Genomic DNA, 21,599 nt, shown 5'->3' with positions numbered 1-21,599 from the left:
TCACATTCTTTGGTGCTGGCTGACCTATAGTAATCTGTTCATGTTATCTGATGTCTGCAGCAGATGTCTTCTGACTAACCTACCTGTAGTTTTCAGACTTCCTTCATCTCATTTAGTGAAATGCATTGAGCATCTTTTAATTAAATGAAATGCAATGTAATTAATGAAAGAAAAAGAAACTAATGATAAAATTTAAGTAAATTAACCAATCCTATAGTTTGACAAGACAAATGTTATAAAGCTAGTAAGTTATGTGGGCTTTGAATTTTGTTATTATTTTTGCCATGACTAACCATATCAACTTTACTTTAATAAACCCCCTTAATTCTGTGTTTAATGGCAGAAATGTTTATGTTAGAGTACTTCCCATTCAGTTTTGCATTATAGACTTCGTTTTCCATAAATTACAGTTGGATTAAATCTGTTCCAATGCTTGCATTTTTTGTGAAATACAATTTTCAGAAAATCTGAACTATTAAGTATAAAACAACATAACAAATTTCAGTAACAGAAATTCTCCTTAAGTAAACTTCTGCACAGTTATCTAATCCCACGATTGTTTGTAGGATGAGAGCTTGAAAATAAAACTTAGTTATTATCTGTGACAAAGGTTGTGAAAGACTTATTTTATTTCAGTATTAAGATAACTAAACCATATCATAGGCAAAGAATATTTGAATTAATAATGTAGGGACCAAGGGTGGAAGTCTTATTAAATCCCATTAGGAAAAGTAGTGAGCAATACCTGCAATGCTCTTTTTGTTAGGATTAAGAAAGATGGGAAATAAGCTTTTTGAAAATATACTTGTAGTTTGAAGAAATTTGATAAATTCTTAAGGTATTTAATAAACTGTTGGTGGGAGCAGATGTTACATTTATCATATGAGAAGTTTTAGGTTACTATTTAAATGTCGTGTCACATTAAACTAACTATATGGTCAGGGAAGCAACTTTTTTTTTTTTTTTTTTTTTTTAGAAAATTCATTTTTCCACAAGCTGAATTGATATTGAAATAACTGAAATAACTAGGTGTGTGTGTGTCTACATAGATGGTGTAAAGTTAAATATATGAATAGAGCTCTTTTAATTCAGAGCATTTTGTCACTACTTCTGTTCAGAACGGATGCCTTCAGTTTAGCTCATTATAACCTGTAAGTGGGGGAGAACAAAATTCTGAGATGTTTTAAGGAAGATAAACAGGGCAAATATGAATGGACAGGTGAGGAGAATTGTCAGGCACTGTATACCTGCTGTTTGGGTGTTGCTTCTTTATATAAATGAAAAATTTCACGGCATTTTGGGGAGCAAGATTCATGAAGGTTCCATACACACACACGGGATTATTTTTTCTCCTCTACTTATAGTAGGAGAACAGTTTCATATTAGATTTAAGCTTATATTTCTTAAACAAACAAAAAGCTACTGTCATACAGACCCTTATATAAAATTAGGGTTAAAACTATTCTGTGTTTTTGTTCAAAGGTCATTAAGTGAAAGAGTTGCAAATCAGAATGATTTGCAGAAAATACTTTTGTAGCAGAAAATAAATGTGCATACAATATGTATTCCATAATTTTAACTTTATCCATGGAAAAAATTGTTCAATTTTTTCCTTCCTCTTTTCTGTTTGCTTGCCAGGTAGTTCAGCAAGGCATGCTAAAATTTTATTACAGTCTTCATTCAGAAAAAGAATGAAATTTCTGAACGGAAACATTCTTTCTTTTAGACATCAAATAAATTATGAGAGAGGAAAACCCAGAATTATATGCAAGTCTTTTTCAGATGTGCCATTGTGAAAGTTTTTTTTTTTTTTTTTGTCATCAACATCACTTGTAACTCAGCTCTTTTACTGTCTGTCTTAAAAATATGTTTTGGCCTTGTTGTGTATTTTTTGTTCAGCGGTTGAATTTTTTGAACTTCTTTGGCAACTTAGTATTCTTTTAAAGTAACTTGAAGGCTACATTTTCATGTTTAATTGAAATGTAATTCTTCAGTATTACCCAGTTATTGATTAGAAAGCTGAAGAATTGTAATTTGCTTGTGCAGCTTTGCTTCATCTGCTTTGTACATAGCATCTGAGCTTAGTTCTTCAGTTGTGGAAGCTACTTAAAAGCACTGCTTTAGCATAACCCCCTTGCGGCTTTTTTTCCTTTCTGAAATGACTAAAGCTTTCTTATTTCCATTTGCCATCCATTTTAAAATCTGCTGTGCTCCCTCCCTCTTCATGGATTATAAACCCCTACCCTAATCCTGCCTTTACACTTGTTCAGGATCACAGTCTGCTAACCCCATTGGTGGTAAGAGTCTACAGAATTTGTGTATAAATCATTGTTTGATCACCTGTTTTATGTATCTCATTTTAAGGACCCTATTCAGCAGAAATTCTTGCTTGCTTTTTTCCATATGCTGCTCTTATCTAATGTGATGCAATTTTTATTTAGGATGCAGTAGGGTTGGAAGGGTTTTGTCATTTTGTAATTCCATTTTAGAAGCTGTGCTTTTTTCAGTTAGCTTTAGTTTTTTTAGATCCACTGCTGATGGTAACATTGACAACAGTATGCCAATGCAGTTGTTGTTAGAATAATGTTTTCAGGTTATTTTCATGTGTTTTCATATGTTTCAGCTGTATTTGGTTTACGTAGGAAGTAGTGGTACACTTTGCAAGTCAGATTTTAAACAAAAGGTGGAATAATGAAAATTTGCTTTCCATCAGTATATTTTGACAAGAGCAAGTTTTCAAGTTTCTGACCTATCAAAGAAAATCTTCTAAAAATCTCTGGGACAGTGGAAACTTTATCTAACGGTTTTATTGGTTTAGAGATAAATATTGGTGAGCGAGAAGAAGGCATAATAGTTTGAAGTTCAAGTTTCATAAAGAAACTGCCAGACCCTTAACTTTTGCAGACCATGGCAATTTTAGAGTTTTTTTGTTGTTGTTGTTGTTCAGTATAGAAGCTATGCTTGATTTTCTCAGGCTGTATAAAACTTTATTTATCGTTTCTGCTGAATAGGTCCATAGCTTGGAAAAGGACATTTTGCTAAATAACCACATTGAGTTTGAATTCAAACAATGAATCTGAAAGTATATGCATGGTATCTTGTTCTATTTTTCTCACTTCCACCCAGCATATGTTTTGTTTTGTTTGGGATTTTGTTTCATTTCCCATATAGTTAAGCTTTAACGAACTTGTACTTTTTTTTTAAAACATGCCTCATAGGAAGTATCTGTGAAATTTACTTGATATTGTTGCATGTTAAGATTACAGATTTGATAGCATAGCTGTAGTCATATGGTTGGGTTATGTGATTATTTTTAAAAGTTGAATGGAATGTTTGTATGTAATTAAACTTCGGCTAAAATTACGTTTTGATATGTCTATTTGGTCAGACTTCTTAAATACCACAGCTGGATATATGAGCACATTTATATCAACTTGTTGTATAAATTGGTCAAAGAAGAATGGATTGTTTGTTAGGGCTTAGAACTGACATTTTCTGCAACTGAAATACCAAAGGATGGAGATAACTTAGGGGTCATTGACCAGTTTCTCATAGTGGGTATGCTATGTTGAAGTAAATAATTACAGTACTTCAGAATGTACAATTTTGATAAACTGTAAGCTATAAAAAAAAAAAAAAAACAACAACAAAACACAAGTGCTTAAATAGAATGTCTTGATCATTTTTTTTTAGCTTGTTTTAGCTTAGTTAACAGTCTTCTTTGAATTTGTGGAGTAACCTCCACAGAAATCAATGTGAATATTTCAATTGTCTTCAGGGACATTTTAGTTAGCTTCTCAAAGAGTAGTGCTTGAAGAACACATGCTTTTAAGAAGCATGGAAGAAAAGCTTATATGTTAAGAAAATTATACCTATTTTTATTTAAGTATTGTTGGTATTGGAAAAGCTGGAATAATGATGAAGTCACTGGTTTAAAGTTGTTCCCTTTAGCCTTCTAGATGTTCTTTTTTATTTTTAATAGAAAATGTGACTAGTGAGACCATGCAACTTAAAAAAAAATAAAATAAAAATACACCAATGTACATGTCAGGGACATTGGAACTATTAACAAAAATGGAAAATAATGTTTGTGGTTTTTTGAGTATACCAATTGCTAAATACCACACCAAATGTTTCTTTGTATTGATAATTGTATCGACTTTGTATGTAGTGCTATAAGAATTTGTCCAGGGGGACCAGGATTTTATATTTCACATTTTTACCTTGTAAGTTTTGTCAGACCATTTCAGTATACCACCACTTCCCTGCTAATGTGTGTTTTGTTTTTGTTTGTTTGTTTGTTTTAAATCTTGGGTGTTTGTTTATTTTTTATCTTTTATGCTGTTACTTACATTCATTCATTTTACCTTCAGCTGGCAGTAGATCTGGATCTCCTGGAAGAGTTTTGACAACAACCACACTTTCTACTATGAACACAGGGGTTCAGAGAGTGTTAGTGAATCCTGCAACCGCACAAAAAAGAAGCAAAATCCCACGAAGTCAGGGATGCAGTAGAGAAGCTAGTCCTTCTCGATTGTCAGTAGGTAAGAATTGATAAATAACTTGTTTTCTTCATAGACCTTTTTGCTTTACGTGCTAGATAACTACAGCTTGCATTTAATTACTGGTAGTTGGTAAAATTAGAATACATATAGACAAAAACGTAAAACATGCATGGATGCTGAGACTAGTAATTGATACACAAGACAGTTTTTAGAATTTAAGCTGAGAGTTTTGTGCTGTCAAAATGCAGTAGTTATTCTCTTTCTCCTCAATTTCTTCCTTCTCTCTTTCGTCTCCTTTCTTCTTAATTCCCTCTCCCCAAAGTATCACATCCTCTAAATGAAAGTGCTACCATTTTGAAAAGATTTTCTTTACAACTTCTGTGTCCTCTGGATATGTGTGCATGTGTATATACTTTCATGGTACAAAAATTAATGTCATGCTTCCTAACTCTCACAGTATAGCCTGATTGCACTTTAATACACTTTATTGAAAAACATTTTTTGATTTTGGAGGTATTGCTGCTGTTCTTTATTTTTATCTTTTTTTTTTTTTTTTTTTTTTTTTTACCCCAGCTATAATGTCTTTACATTTTTCATCTTAAGAAAGCTGAAGTTTTCATTTGCGTTACTGATGATTGGATTATTTTTTATTGCTTATTTACTCTGACTTTTTTGAGGTGTTTCAACCATTCTGTAAAGAGTTAGTAAATCCACTTTTTTAGCTGTACAAAGAAATAGTTTAATTGAAGTGGCTATGCTTAATGTTAATTTAGCACAATTAAGAAAGTGTGTGGAAACAGTTAATACCTAAATGCAACATAATCATAAGTGCCTTTTCTTAGAAATACATCTTTGATCTTTCTGGAAAACAGAATTGCATTAAAACTGCAACTTTTCTTATGTCTTCTCCCTTCTGTGCTGCTGTTTGTCTGTACCCTGAATCATACTAGCACGAGGCAGCCGCATTCCTCGGCCTAGTGTGAGTCAGGGGTGCAGTCGGGAGGCCAGCCGTGAAAGTAGCAGGGACACAAGCCCTGTCCGCTCTTTTCCACCCCTTGGTAAGTACTCAGAGCCCCTTGTTGTGCATGGCTGCCTTTGCACTTCATTATTTGCACCTAATGAATCCATGCCTCCTCCATTAGCCTGTAGCGGGCCACCATGATTTTCCATTCTTTTGGCTCGCTCACCATTTACTTTGATGGAGAATTGACCGATGTGTGAATGGGTTGTACACCTCAAAATTAAATGCTTTGCTGGTATTAGCCTTACCTTAAATCAAAGAGCTTGGAAAGATGTGTGATTTGTAGCACCTAGGTTTTTTTTGAAAGGCCATTTCTGCTTTTGGAAAGTTTTTTGAAATTGTTTCTCTTTGTTAGAGTATTTATTGTTTGGATACAGTTAAAGGACTTGACCAACTAGAATACAATTTGGCTGTCATCTTCCACCTTTCCCTGCATCAACAAGTAGGATCTGTTAATGCTCAAAACTACTCCCTAGTCAATGAACTGTCTTGGTGCATATGAAGAAAATCTGCTTCATTTTATGTTGTCTTAGCAATACTATCATCACAGTATTCTGTAGGGGAAAAATTAAAATTACACTTTATTTTGCTGAGTGAGTAAATGTAGTGATGCAGGTAAGGGACCACTCTGCTGAAGAGTAGTGTTCTAAGGCTCCTTTTAGTTTCCTAAAAATGAACAGGGCAAGTAGTGAAGTCCTTATCCAAGCAGATGAACCAAAGTACAGTTCTGCAGTCTATTTTTAATCAGAGTAGAAAAAGTGCTAAGTAATTGAACCATGTTGCTATATAGGGAAGAAAAGAGGACTTGAAAACTTTTAATATTCATGCACACAATATAGCTATTGTTGGTCCTCATTCCTAGAGCTGCTGTAAGCAAAAGTTTTATTTACAGTTAAGTGCTTCAGTTTATTGGCCTGATACTTGAAAGGTTTTGTAGACCTGTCATGCTGGTGTCCATTTCTGAAACATGAATAGGCATGGGAAAGTTCACTTGTAATTGTTTTAACATGCTTCTGACTAAAGATTAGGGAAACCTCTCATCTCCATGTATTTTTGTCCAGGTTGCTGCAAAATTCATAGCAAACTTTTGATAAAAGTATTTTAAGTGCTAGATTTTTTTTTTTTATTGTTACAGTAATACAGAACTCTATTTCCAAAACTGATTTTTTTTTCTTATTGATGTTACCTTTCATTTAATCTTAAATATGAATCCTTTTTTTCAAGTGTAGTTTGCGGTTTAGGGTGTAACGAATCCAGTCTTTATTCTGAACCAAGTGAATCTTAGGTTTTTATCTCAAATTTAAGCACCTGACTGTCCTCTTAATTAGCATTGGATGTCTGTATGTAAAGGCAGCATGCTTCCTGTCAGCCATAGTTTCACTGGAAAAGCATGGGTTAATTGAATGAAGGCTGTTTCAAGAACTAATGCTGATTTACCCAGATGCTATGTAATTGGGAAATTCAATTAAAAGTAGATGTTTTGCAGGATCCATTAACAAATCTATCTTTTACTAAAGCACAGCTGCTGGACTGTAGTGCAGAACACATGCTTCTCTTCCTTCAGAAACAAGATTTTCCTGGATCTTTCCTTGCTACTTTTGCTACCCTACAGCTTGAATTCAATTTCATGCATGTGACATCAGATTTACATTTGATTTTTCTGATCAAATACCATTAATAAATAAATAAATCTGTATCAAACATAATAGTGTTAGCAAATGGGTCATTGGGATGGATGCTACTTGAGATTTTATTTTTATAGATGGAATTTTATTTTTGTGTTAGATATCAGAACAGGTACTTGTACAAATACAATATGTTGAATTGTCTGATAACATAGAGAATACAAAGGAGTAACTATATGAGTTCAGAGCTCAAAATAAAATAAGCTATATCTGGAATAAATGATTCTATCTATTTGATGGTTTTCAAATTTAATTCAGTGTTTCGTTGGACTGGTTTTGTCTTATGAGATATTATTGATTTCTATTAAAGAAAAAATTATTTTCAAGAGTACAAGTAGAAGATGAAATAAAGCAAATTCAACTCAGTATCTGTAGCTGGAAACAGTTGCATGTAGAATTGGAGGGGGGGAAATGTCACCTGTATTGTCTGTTTCTCTGAGAATTTTTTTTATTAGAAATGATAAGCCCTTTGGAGCATTGTTATCTAGTTGCTTTTCTGTCTGAAGTGTTTCTATAATCTCACATCTTAATATAGGACTACAAAGTGAGAGATAACAGCCACTCGTGAGAAGCAAGGAATTGGTAATTTATATGGAAGTACCAGTTTTCTCATACATCTGGCAGATATTAAACACCAGGCCAGTAAAAATTCGATATTGTAGTCAAGAAATAAACTGTTATTTTGAGTCCTATTATTGGTTCATCTTAAAATAAAATTTAAAAGTAAATACTTCCACAGTTTCTGGTGTTTGAGAGGTACAAAGAGTATTCTTGAAAATTTTCTTTGGAAAGAGATAATTTGATCCAGTAGTGCTTCATAGCAATGTCTTAGATATTTGCCTAGCATAATTCAAATGCGTATGGAGACAAGATCATCTTGAATTATTTGCTTATTATTTTTTAATTGTACCTTTTATTTTCAGAGCTTGTTGATGGGAAAATAAGGGAAAGGTTTATCCCATTGTTGCTTGTACTTCAAACTCTATCAGTCCTGATGCATTTGTTTTTATATGCTCTGTCCTGTCTCCTTTTCCATGCTGAGATGTATGTTTTAAAGAACCAAGTACTCTATAAAGTGTTATTTGCAAAATGAAGTTCCCCAGCTAAACAACTGCATGCAGGCTTAGCTTGGCATAAGATACACTTCTATACTTTTATATAAGAAGCTGGGAACTTAAAGAGAAAAAAGCAGTGTTGTTTGTGGGACCTTTACACGGCTCAGAATCAATTTGTAGTTCACTCAAATTAAAAGTATGTGCTTTCCCAGATGTGATTTGGTCCGTGTCAGGGTTTTCTGATTCAAATCAGAGACTTTTATTAAATTGTGTATGTTAATCAGAGTAAAGGATGATTCATTTAATTCCTGGTTTCTATTTTCACTACTTTATGTATCCAGAAGGCATAAAATATTTGCATTTACAGTTCTTTATTAAATTGTTATATCTGGGGTTTGTGTCATTTTGGTTGGACACTTGAATTCTATTAAAGTTTGCAAAGCAAATTTAATTTGTGATTGTGAAGTTCTAACTTAAGTGAACTGAATAAAGAAGATGGCTTGTTTAAAAACGTTAATTTTGCTTGGTTTAAGAAAAAACACTAGCAATAGTGATTCAACTTTTTTAGAATCCGTAAAAGGCCATTTTTATTCAAGTGTCAGAAGAAAAAGGGTTCTTGGTTGTATTCAGAAGTTAAGGATCTTTGATTCCAACTTTCCATAACTTCAAAGAATTGTCATGAGCCATACTAACTAACATTTCAATTTCACATTTTACTTAAAAGAAAACAAATGTGAAATGTTAATTACATTACATTTAAAATTTTAATTAAAATTGAATCATTTTAACTTTCATCTGCAAATTGGTGATTTTTAGCTGAGGTTGGCTTATCTGCACATATGCAAGAACTCAAGCTAGTACCAATTGTCAACTGCCAGCAAGTTTGTGTGGTAGTCACTCATTGTGGATTACATTGTTTGATATATGAGTTCTCTCTCTCTAACTTGAACATGTAGAATTGAGTTAATTCTGCAATGGAAAAACGATATCAGTGGAACTTTTTAGGTATTTCTGAGGAATCTGATAAGTGTGTGTGTGTGAGTGTGTACCTACACATTTTTTTCCTTTGAACTTGAACATACTTTTGATCTGCTTTGAATCATTTAAAAAATGCATGGAATGTCCAACATACATAAATTTATCTGTACTACATAATTGAAGAACTTTTCTGAAGCTTTCTTTCCTTCTGTGTAATGCTCAGTTTCTTGTTCTAAAGCTGAATATATTTGAAAAATACTCTTTTGTTCTTTTAAGCAAGTATTGCAGCACTTTGATTCCATGGTAATAGATAGGGTTTTATATGATCCTGTTATTGCAGCTTCCAGACATCACTCCAGATCCACTGGTGCCCTCTACACTCCTGATGTTTATGGGGCTACAGGTGAAGGATGAGTACATTTTGCTATCATCTGTGCGGTCATCCTGGATGTTTTTTCCCCACCCACTTGGTTATGTTCAAAGTTCAGTTTTAAAAAGTATATAATTTACATTAATTTGAGTTCTGTGGTTTTAATAATCCAGATAGATGTATATGTGCTGCTAGATTTTCTCTCCACCTCCATGACCCAATGTTAATTCTTTTCTTCCCTAACAACAATCGCTTTATTTTTACTTGCAGGATTTCTAGTTTTCCATTTTTTTTTTTTCAGTATTTGTAGAGCATTCTTTGTGCATGTAGTTTTCTAATCAGTATTCTTTGTAGCCTCTCTATTGTAATTGCTTTCTTTTTAAATGAAAATAAAAACCCAAAATGAAGATGTTCAACAAACAAAAAATACCAAAACGGCCAGCACCAGATTATTTTAGTTAAAACGACTGGCTTGTCATGTTTTTGCTTCTGTGATATTGGAATAGAATCTTCATGTATGACTCTTGGTCTTTATTTCATTCATACATTTTGCTGATATCTTTAGGGGTGCAGAATTAAAATAGCTAGTATTTTAGCCTATACATAATTAATAGAAGCATAAACCAAATGCTTTTCTTCTGCTTGGGTTTTTTTTTTTTTTTGGTTTTGTTTTTTTTTTTTTTTTAAGTGAATGTGGTGTTAATATTCTATGTTCCAATTCTAACTGAAATGTTTATATATTCATTTTTGTTATTGTTATAACAGGTACCAGCTTTGGAATTAGTCAGTCGAGTAGATTGTCATCATCAGTTAGTGCTATGCGAGTTCTGAACACAGGTTCTGATGTGGAAGAGGCAGTAGCAGATGCCTTGGTAAGAATCTTGCACTTATCTTGTGTAGGATACACTGTTAAAGTAATTGGTGTCTGTATGCTGAAGCATACAAAAGAACTTTGTTATTTTATTGCCTTTAAGTGTGTGGGATGGGGGGAGGAGGGAGGGGAAGAAACAGAATTGCTAGAGATGCTAAGTATTGGAATTTTTGTTCCATACAAAAATTTTTCTTCCATCTAGTCTTAGAAAAGCCTTTTGAGAAACATGACTTTTCCATGGCAGGCAGGAAATGGTCTTGGGCTGTTCTATTGGAGTAGCTTAAGGAGCCACTTGCGCAGGAAGCCCTAATGAGCAGTATCCCACAACAGCTACACAAACTTCTGTATATGTTGAAGTTGGTAGGCTTCTCAGAGCTGGGGATGATGAGAGCTAAAAGTACACTGGAATTCCATTTAAAGTTGTTCTGATAACATAACAAGGTTTGGTTTCTGTTTTCAAAATGTTGCTGAGAATTTCAAGCTAGTTATGTCATTCTCAGTCTTAATGTTACTGTTTTTTAAAGGTTTCTCTTTACCTCCTTCTTCACCTCCCTGTCCCAGTTAGCCTAAGTGGAAGCACGTCACGTATTTTGTTTTTCTGATAATGACACCAGCAAGCTGAAATCTTCAAATAATTTTAAATATTGATGCTTAGAATTCTCTACTTTTTTATCATGTATTGTTTGCTATTTGCATGACATTATACATACATACGTACCTGTTACAAAGCTTCCAGAATTCTTTAAGGAATTTGTTGTTGCTCTATTATAACAGAAAGATTATTTGGAACATCAGTGGGGAAAAAAACTACAAATTAGACTCTAATGAATGTAAGTGTGCAGGCAGGTATGATTGGACTTAGAGAGACAATTTGAAGGGAAAAAGAATCTGAAGAACTCGGTCATGTTCATAGTCTGCCAGTTTGTTGATTTCCTGGCTAATACTGTCGTCTTGACACATTAGCTTAAAATTTGTGTGCCTTCACAGGCAGAGAGATCTGTGAAATCTTGGTCATGGCCACAAGTCACGGTGTGTTTGAACAATGGGGTTTACCCTTTTTGATAGCATGAACTTGAAAAACATTTTCAGCAGAGATCTAGAATGCTAGTTACCGAACTGGAACTCATTCTAGATTGTGGTAGTTTTTTTGTTGTTGCTGTTTTTTAAGGGTGCATTGAAGAAGAAATCTATGGGATATTTAATGTTTCTGGCTACAATTAGAAAAATCTATGTAAGATTTATCCACGTTGATGTTACATGATGAGTATCTATAGTACTTTCAGGAGTTTCATAGCTTATTCAGATTTAGCTTGATGAAGAATATAGTAGGAAATTAATAATAAATTGAGGAGAAACTCATGATTCTAATGACTGCTCTTGAGACTTGAATGTGCCTTGCTTGGAAGCAATGAGGTCTGTTCATAGAAACTTGTTTGTATTACCTGGATGCAGAATAGCATGATGCTTATAGACGTGCTAGAGGAAAATTAGTTTAGGTATATGTGTTTTAGCTAGAATCTAGGAAGGATCAAGACGAGCAAAATTAGATTACTGTAGTATTATCACGGCTGGTTGCGTGTAATACTCTACATATACAAGTTGTCCTGTGCAAATGGTTCCATTTAGACGGAAAACTGGTTATGAAGATGTACCTCTTGTTTTATCATAGACTAAAGCCCTTGTTCAGAGTTCTGTTTTTAAAATATATCTGTCAGGATGCTATAATCTACAGTATAAAAATCAAAAATTCTGGATTGCTTTGGTACTTGTGATTTTTATCCCTTTATTTATTCTCTTATGCATATATGGATACATGCATTGTTGACAGTAAGCTTACATAAACAGTATGTATTGAGGTATCCTTTAAGCTATTCAGCCAGCAAAAGTAACCCAGTGCAAATGGTAATTAAGGGGAAAATGATCAGTATTACTTCTGCTTCTTTGAACATGTAATAGAATTGGATTTTTAACTACTTGCTTCAACTTCAGAGTTTGAATGGCAGAGTTATTTTGCTGTGGTTTGTGTTTTTCATTTTAGGATAAACAGTATGTTTTTCCTCTGGCCTTTGTCATATGTTTAGTTTTGTTGGCTTGTTCTTGTTTTTAAAGTATTTGGGACTTTGCATTACACAACTAAATTGTGTAGGACATTTTCAAAACTTATTTCTGTAGTTATTGTTGCAATGACAACTTAAAAATTTTAGATACTGATGCTAAACATAAAGAGATGGAGCAGTATATGGAAATACAAAGTTTAAATGAAAGTTTCATGATTAGCAGTTGGCTGTACTTGTCAAGTCTTCATGCTCAGATATTACTGCATTAGAGAAAGATTTTGACAGAGAAGTCTTTGTGAACAACAAGAGGATGATATGAAATATTTTCCTGGAAATGGAATCTTAGCAAACTTTTTATTGATAATGTATGATACACCAATCAGATATGGAGAGCAGAGTCAAATTTGCAAAAGATTATGTTTTCCAATGCAGCTAGTTTAATAGTCACAGTGCTGCTATGCCTTACCTTCCTGTTCTCAATTTCTGTTTCTTTTCAATAATTTACTGCTGTCAGCTCTTAGGAGACATGCGGACTAAGGTATAGAAATTATTTTCCTTCTTCAGTAGTTTAATTTTACTATTAACATGTTCGATTCAAAGTAAGTTAAAATGAGAAAATGTGGTTTTAGACCTGATTCTTACATTTACATGTGTAAAGTTAAGCGCAATAACTAACTTTCAATACAACCTTTTTGTCATCCTATCATGCAATTTTATGGATTTTTACAAATAAACTTTAAGCTGAACGTTTCATCAAATGTATGTCTTCTTTCCATTTGCTTTGCTTTTGTATTTGGAATTCTACACAAGCCTTACCCTGTTAAAATGTTTTTATTATCTTGCTTTGAACTGCTGGACAGTTGGAGTCATTTGTCAGTGCAGGGCTTGCACTGATTATTGAAAGTGTAGGTGTTCCTGCTGATAAATGTATATGTATAATTTCTTTGAAAATCAGTACTAATGTGGGGTGTTTCTGAACAATAGAAGAAGCCTGTGCGAAGAAGATATGAGTCTTACGGGATGTACTCAGATGATGATGCCAACAGTGATGCATCAAGTGCCTGTTCAGAAAGGTCCTACAGCTCTAGGAATGGAAGCATACCAACATATATGAGACAGACAGAAGATGTGGCTGAAGTTCTAAATCGCTGTGCTAGCTCCAACTGGTCAGAGAGGAAAGAAGGCCTTCTAGGCCTGCAAAATTTATTAAAGAACCAGAGAACTTTAAGGTAAGAAAACGTATTAGTAGAAAAATCTTTATTTTGAAGTTGATGAAAGGCAAGGAAGGTAAAAGAGGAGGCTAATGTTCTAAGGAATGTGGAAAGTTGGGAAGAGGGGAAGAAGGGTATCTTACTCTCAGGAAGTCTGAGAGTAAGAATGGGGGAGAAATGAGGAAACTGGTGTCCATTCTTGGTTACTAGGGCATGGAATCTGTTTAAAAAGCTTAGCTTAAGAAAGGGAATTGAAAACCAATAGAGTTCTTACAACACAGAAGATTTTCAAAGTGGTTGCATCTAGTAGTGATAACAGAGTTCTTATTCAGTAGGTTATTTATTCAGAAGAAACTGTTACTGGCTAGCTACTAAGAATGTCTTTTTCATGACCTCCTCTGTTACAGTAGTCAGGAATGCGAATTCAAAATGACCTTTGCTCTGTTTTAGTATGTGAATTAGATTGATGAGAGATTTTTAGGTTGAAAGTCTATTTTAGACAAAATCATTACATTTTTATTTGTCTTAGTGTTTTTTCTACTTCATTTACTAGATTTTGATCCAGTATGGTTGAATTTGCTGATTGCTATGCATTAGTGTACCAGTAGTAGTAGTAGCAGAGTTGACTATTGTATTTTGTCACTTTGACAGCCGTGTTGAATTGAAAAGGCTATGTGAAATCTTCACAAGGATGTTTGCTGATCCTCACAGTAAGGTATGTTTAGGTTTTCCTTACTTGCAGTAAAAGTTTGAAAACATACAGAAGACCAGCTTCAGTAAAATGTCAGCAGCACTTGCACATGTAAAAATTTAACAAACTGTATTCTGTAAGCAGTTAATGGTATCGGATCTGAAACCACTTCATTTGCAGTTTTGATCAAGATAATTTCCACCTTTTGTTGCAAGACAATTGAAATAAAGTGAAGGTTTGTTTCATTAGTTTAGCAGTTTGTGCTCAAAATTTGTAATTTTTTAGGAAGTCTTGGTGTTTTTAATGGCAATTTCAATGTAACTAGTGGTTCCCTCTGAAATAGAAACAAAACACCTAGCTGCAATAATTTAAAACATAAAGAAAGTAGTCTAAATCATATGTGATGAATCTGAACTGTACCAAATATTTTCTTATTTCTTTTTCAGGGTATATATTTTGCTTTGTCTTAACTGATAATGTGTTCCTCGAGTTTCACAGATAAGGCTGGCAGTTGACACTTGAATAATTTTTTACATCATTGATAATATTGAATATAAGATGGAGCGTATACTGGTGTTTAAAAGAAAATACAATAATTTATTCATTTTACAGTGGTGAAGACCCAGTACAGATGATACAAGGAGTGGAATATGTAGAAAACTTCTGTTTTCTAAAAGCATTTTAAATATTTTTAACCGAGTTACTGCTCTTTGTTTTGTTTTATTTTGCAGTTTTTTGTGGGAGATGGGTTACTGTTGCAGCTTGATATATATGTATATAATCTAATGCAATAATTTCCCCTAGCAAAAGGACTGCAAGTGAATATGGAGTTGAACAAAGTTAAAATGATACCATGTAGAAAACAGGCAACTTCATGTTTAGTTTGACGTAGAGGCTTGTATGGAAGAAACCTTATCTTTATGTTGAGTAGAACATATGGCACTTCATGTCCATATTTCAAAACTGATAAAATATTGAAGTTAGAGTCAGAGTAGTTATATCCAAACTATTGGCTTTTCTCAACAGAATCCTGAAAAACAGCTTTGCAATACATATGTTTCAGTCTTCAAGATTCCTCTGATAGAAAACTAAATTCAGAGAGATACAAAATCTTGACAGGTTAACTTAATATTCACCTGCCCGTATTTCTCCTGCTGGAAAATCTGTGACACAATACATTTTGAAGAAAATCATATTGTGCATAGGAACATAGTATTAAATTGCTCACATATTGCAGAAATCCAGGAGAAACAACTAAAGCCAAGTTGAGGAGTAACCAAAGAAAACATTCCCTTAAAAAGAGTAAAGAAAAGTAAATATTGAAATACTGGCTTCTAAATGAAGTGTAACAAAATTGTGAATAGCACCTGGTCTTGATTTTGGTTGTTTGTTCTTCTGTTAATTAATATAGTAGTTATGCATCTATGAGAACTACCCTGGAGATACTGTTGGGGTTACAATATGGGAAGGAGAATGAGAGTGCTCCAAAATACAGTTGTACATTTCTGAAGAGCACTTTAAATTTTTCATTGGGCCTTTATGAACTATTGCATTCCAGCTGATATTTTTGTTAGTTGGTCATTTTGACATAATATTGCTTTGAGTTCTAAGTTTTGGCCAAGGTGATATCACAGGTGTTAGCACCTATTCTAGTCACTGAAAGCATGCCTGCTTTTTGATGTTGCAAAACCAATAATAATTCATGAATATTATTATCAGGAGGACACCTCCAGTATTAGAGTTCATGAGCTCGTGGATTTTTATTATCTCAGAATCATCTCGGTTGGAAGAGACCTCCAAGATCACCTAGTCCAACCTCTGACCTAATGCTAACAAGTCCTCCGCTAAACCATATCACTAAGCTATATATCTAAATGTCTTTTAAAGACCTCCAGGGATGGTGACTCCACCACTTCCCTGGGCAGCCCATTCCAACGCCTAACAGCCCTTTCCGTAAAGAAGTTCTTCCTAATATCCAACCTAAACCTCCCCTGGTGCAACTTTAGCCCATTCCCCCTTGTCCTATTACCAGGCATGTGGAAGAACAGACCAACACCCACCTCGCTACAGCCTCCTTTAAGGTACCTCTAGGGAGTGATAAGGTCGCCCCTGAGCCTTCTTTTCTCCAGGCTAAACAATCCCAGCTCCCTCAGCCGCTCCTCATAAGACTTGTTCTCCAGATCCCTGGGCAGCTTTGTTGCCTTTCTCTGGACTCACTCAAGCACTTCCATGTCCTTCTTGTAGTGAGGAGCCCAAAACTGAACACAGTACTCGCCAAAACTGAACACAGTACTCGAGGTGCGGCCTCACCAGAGCCGAGTACAGGGGGACAATCACTTCCCAAGCACTGCTGGCCACGCTGCTTCTTATACAAGCCAGGTTGCTGTTGGCCTTCTTGGCCACCTGAGCACACTGCTGGCTCATATTCAGCCAACTATCAACCAATACTCCCAGGTCCTTCTCTGCTAGGCAGCTTTCCAACCACTCGTCTCCCAGCCTGTAGCTCTGCTTGGGGTTATTGGGCCCAAGGTGTGCAGGACCTGACACTTGGCCTTGTTGAACTTCATACAGTTGGCCTCAGCCCATCGGTGCAGCCTATCCAGATCCTCCTGCAGAGCCTTCCTGCCCTCGAGCAGATCAACACACGCACCTAACTTGGTGTCGTCTGCAAACTTACTGAGGGTGCACTCGATCCGCTCATCCAGATCATCGGTAAAGATATTAAAGAGAACTGGCCCCAGTACTGAGCCCTGGGGTATGCCACTGGTGACCGGCCTCCAGCTGGGTTTAACTCCATTCACCACAACTCTTTGGGCCCAGCTATCCAGCCAGTTTTTAACCCAACGAAGCGTACGCCAGTCCAAGCCATGAGCAGCCAACACACACATTGCTGCACAAATTCAATTTTAGAATCCTTTAAAATCTTTTCGTCAGTTGTCCATAGAAAGTATTCTTTCATCATGTCTGTGGTTTTTGTTTGTGTTTGTTTTTGATTTCTTTTTTGCTTTTGTTTCTTTTTAAAGGTTTCTTTTAACATGATAGGTAGACATAGGGAATTGCTTGGAAAAAGTCATGTAATTTGTGAGAGAGAATGGGAAAACGATTTGAAGGACATACCAAGTACTTATAAAATAGTTCCAATATCCCAAAAAAATTACTAAATTTGTTATAAAAGCTTTGAAATACCTTGTTTAGTTTTGTTTTATATTCCATACAGGAACTTTGTATTGATGGCCACTAATTTGTGTGTTTTTATCTTTTTCCCTTTTTTTGTTTTTGTTCTGTTGTTTTGTTTTGTTTTGCATGCTGTCCCCTGTGTTGGAACTCTCTTTAGAGAGTAAGTTGGTTCAGTATTTGTTGGAAGCCTAACCTTATTTGCATGAATGTGCAATTAACCCTTTTTCTCTATTTTTCTTTCCCAAAGAGTTCATGCAGTGTCAAGCCTTTTGCAATCATAAAATGCTATATACAATTATGTAAACTGTGTGGTAAAGTTTTGAGATGTGCTTTATCTACTAATTAACTGACATGGTTTGGTTATGCATTCCTGCTTTATATTGTTGTGGTGGTTGGCACATCTGAAATAATTCTCTTTAATAGTAGATAGTTACAATTATTTTCATATCTGTTTATTCCACTATCAAATTATTTATTAAGAGCTTGAGCTTTAGATGCTTGATTTAAGTTTTAAGTTGAATCATAAAAAATGAAAACTGCAAAAATCATAGTACCTACATACATTGTTCAGAGTATAGGTGGTTGAGTTCCATTTTTCATTCCAAATTCATCTGTCACCTTAAATGCTCTTACGGCATTTTGTATTCTTCATGCTTTTGCTGAGATAAAAAGCCATGATTCAGGTTGGTGTGGTGTTTTTATACAGCACAATGATTTGCTTCATTTCACTTTTCTGCTGGCAATCATTGTAGTAAACCTAACATCAAATGAAATTTGAAAAGAAAATTGAGTCATCAGTTATGAGTATTTTTACCACCAAAAACATCAGCACAAGATCTTTAGGGTACCTTTGCCGTAGTGATTCATAATTCACTACCTAATGATTTCACTTGAAACCACTTTACTTGTTTAAAGTATCATAGGGAGTCTACATTACACCATCAAATAGGATGTTGTAACAGGTTTGTTCAGCTTACACATTTCAATGAAATTGGTGTGTGCATTGCAGTATGCAAACTTTAAGATACAGGTACAATTTCTAAGTTCTGCTAAGCTAAATAATTTAAATAAAATTGGAAGACTTCCAGGGTAATCTTTATGCTACCAGATCTTTTTGTTTCCCTGAATTCTGTATGTTTTCCCAAAATTTTAGGACTGTTAAATCCAAAGACAGTCATAACAAAATACAGAAGGTACTCTTTGCTTTGGTTTTACCTTGCTCTTATAATTGTACCTGCTGCTTGTTTGTCCACAAAGTGGTATATAGTTTCAGTTCAGCCAAAGACCAATCATTATGGGCTCTATATTGGATAGGGTTTGTATTGTTTTGTTTCTAATACATTTTTACAGCTTTTAAGGTGTCTATAGATTTTCTCTGATCTTTTCAGATTCTCTCAGGATCGTTTATTTATTACTCTTCTAATGTAAATTTTGAGGCACTTTCTAGAATAACTCTATTGATTTTGATTTTCCAATTTAGGTGAGTTTACTTACTCTGGAAGTTACTTACATTGGAAGTTAGATCTAATTCCCTCAGTGATGAAGGCATGCAGCAGCATGTTTCGTCCCCTCTATACTCAGTCAGTGTTGTGGTGTCTGCAGCCATGTGAGCTGCAATCACAGTTGGGGATCGTCTACTTTTATGAACAGCAGCAGAATATGGCCATACCACAAGCCAGATAAGCTGCAGGAGGATGTGGTGTTCCAGTCCTTCCTCTGCAGCAGCTATTTCCAGTCTTGAATCCATGTCAAATATACTCGAGGCAATATGTCTCCAGCCTTCTTTGTATCATAACAGTAGCTTTGCTTCTGTGCCCAGCTATTTGCTGGAGCAAGAGTGTAAGTCAGTTGCAAAGACACCATTTCCAGCCCAAACACCTGGTTTTTGTGTCAGAGAAGTGGGAGTCATGGACTACACTGGTATAGAGCAATACACATCCTGATCTCACCATAAATCTAGGGCAAAAAAACAAACAAACGAACATGAAATTAGTGAGAGATACTAAAAAGGCTTTTGAAACAAAGTTGTCTATTATTTCTTCACCACTTCACTCTTAAAAAGCTCTTCATCATCATCTCATTGATGAAACTGCTACAGACGTTAATACACATCTTTTTTGTTCTTTTCTTTTTTTTTTTTTAAACTGAATACTGTATTTTCAGTATTGTTTGTTGGAAAGAATACAACATATGATGTTTCTGGAAGACTGTAGTATTTAAACACCTGTCAATCCAAAATCTGTTGTGGCTTTTTTCCCAACTCTGGTGAACAGTTTTGTGTTTGGATATCCACAGTAGCAAGAGATTTTTGTTCTGTTTCACAAATGTTTTATGTAAAGGAATTGGACAGCTTTCATGATCTTGCAGTATTTAGCAATGCAGATATTTACAATGAAGATTCTGTTAAAACACTATAGCAGCTTTTTTGGTTTTAGACAGAAAGTGTTTTTGTAGTCTTTGAGGAGTATCCACTTAATGATAAAACTTGAAGGTTAAAAAAAAAAAAAAAAAGAGAAGTTTTACTGAAAAAAATGAGGTTGCGCCAGCCATCACAGTAAGCATTTCTTTTCTTGACAATACTGCATGGAATACCTAATTGTCAAACTTCTACAGAAGTCGGCTAATGTTTCCAATGTACTTTTGTATCCAATTAAAAAGCAAAACAGATTTTTTTTTCCTGCTTGGCTGCAAAGCACTGCCTTTCTCTGCCTCTGATTCCGTTACTGCTGCTTCTTTGTTTGTAAGGTCAGCATATGTCTGTCTTTTCCTCTTTTGCCCCATCCTACCCTCTTTCCTTCTTCTTCTACCTTGTAGGTGTTCAGTATGTTTTTGGAGACACTGGTGGATTTCATCCAGGTCCATAAAGAAGATCTGCAGGACTGGCTATTTGTACTGCTAACACAGCTATTGAAGAAAATGGGTGCTGATTTGCTTGGGTCTGTACAAGCAAAAGTTCAGAAGGCACTTGATGTCACAAGGTAATGAGTTCAGAAGGGGAAAAAAAAAAGCAGGGGGAGGAACCCACCTCAGGCTATTCCCAACGTGGTTTGTCTGTATGTACATGCATGTACATTCTGTGTCATTCTTGGAAATATACAGAGCTAATAACAGATCATGAAACCTCAGTAAATGTTGCTGCTAAAGTGTTTTGGTTTCCTAAATGTGTATTAACTCAAAGGATTTGATCCTTTAATGCTCAGTAATTAACATGATACTACTTGTCTGATTCCAAAATGTGCATCGTGTATGTTTATTGTCTTGCTTGTTTAGTTATGCACTGATAGCTTTTGAATTATTATTTTTTTATTTTGATACTAAAATATTTTTGCAGTATTCAGGCATTTAAGGATTTAGCAAATCCATTATTGCCATGTCCTCCCTTCGCTTTCCCCAAAATTTTCTAATGTTCAAAGCATTCTGAAGTGATTTTGGGGGCCATCAAGCAGCCTATCCTAGTCCAGCTTTATTCCCAAATTTAAGTTTCATTTTTAACTAGAATTGGCAAAGATCTGGAAGCTACTTCTCATCCTTTATTCTCTGAAGAATGGGACAGTCTGAACCTCTGCTGAACCTATTCATATGGCAGATTTCCTGTGCAATCTGACAAAGGTTATGGTGGGCATTGAATAGAGAGAGAAAGTATGATCTTTTTTGCTGCTGCAGCAGAGGCCTAGAAGGTAATACCAGAGTGAGGAATGTTGGAGAGCAGAGGCAGATAGAAGGGGAGGATGGTTCGCAGAAGCATACAGGAGGAGTGTTGTGTAAATGTTAACAGTACTCGTGCGTTATAGTTTTGGGATTGTTGGAATTGCATCCATTTGGAATCAGAATTCTACAGGATCATCCCTTATTACTTGCCTTACATGGTCTGTTCTGAAAGTAGTAGGACTGGCTTTTTCCTGGGCGAACGGGCAGACGAGAGGCGGTCTGCGCACGCAGGATCAGTGGAGGGGGATATTGGGAACGCTGGGAAAAATC

General features: G+C 35.0%; 1 protein-coding gene across 19 annotated transcripts in view; it reads left to right on the top strand.

The window, feature by feature from the left end:
* CLASP2 (cytoplasmic linker associated protein 2) overlaps positions 1-21,599 on the top strand; it is a 138,982-nt gene that overhangs the window by 93,134 nt on the left and 24,249 nt on the right. For 8 of the 19 annotated variants that reach the window (XM_032180630.1, XM_032180634.1, XM_032180631.1 and 5 more), the window contains 9 exons: positions 4,374-4,544; positions 5,456-5,563; positions 9,585-9,647; positions 10,380-10,486; positions 13,057-13,080; positions 13,527-13,771; positions 14,405-14,468; positions 17,779-17,781; positions 20,436-20,599. In XM_032180630.1, coding sequence (XP_032036521.1) covers positions 4,374-4,544; positions 5,456-5,563; positions 9,585-9,647; positions 10,380-10,486; positions 13,057-13,080; positions 13,527-13,771; positions 14,405-14,468; positions 17,779-17,781; positions 20,436-20,599 — 949 coding nt within the window. The remainder of the gene's footprint in view (positions 1-4,373; positions 4,545-5,455; positions 5,564-9,584; positions 9,648-10,379; positions 10,487-13,056; positions 13,081-13,526; positions 13,772-14,404; positions 14,469-17,778; positions 17,782-20,435; positions 20,600-21,599) is intronic. The other 11 variants (XM_032180643.1, XM_032180640.1, XM_032180641.1 and 8 more) reach the window with 4 other exon arrangements.

This window comes from Aythya fuligula, chromosome 2 (assembly GCF_009819795.1).
Source record: "Aythya fuligula isolate bAytFul2 chromosome 2, bAytFul2.pri, whole genome shotgun sequence".
NCBI lineage: Eukaryota > Metazoa > Chordata > Aves > Anseriformes > Anatidae > Aythya > Aythya fuligula.
This window is presented reverse-complemented; position numbering and strand designations above follow the sequence as displayed.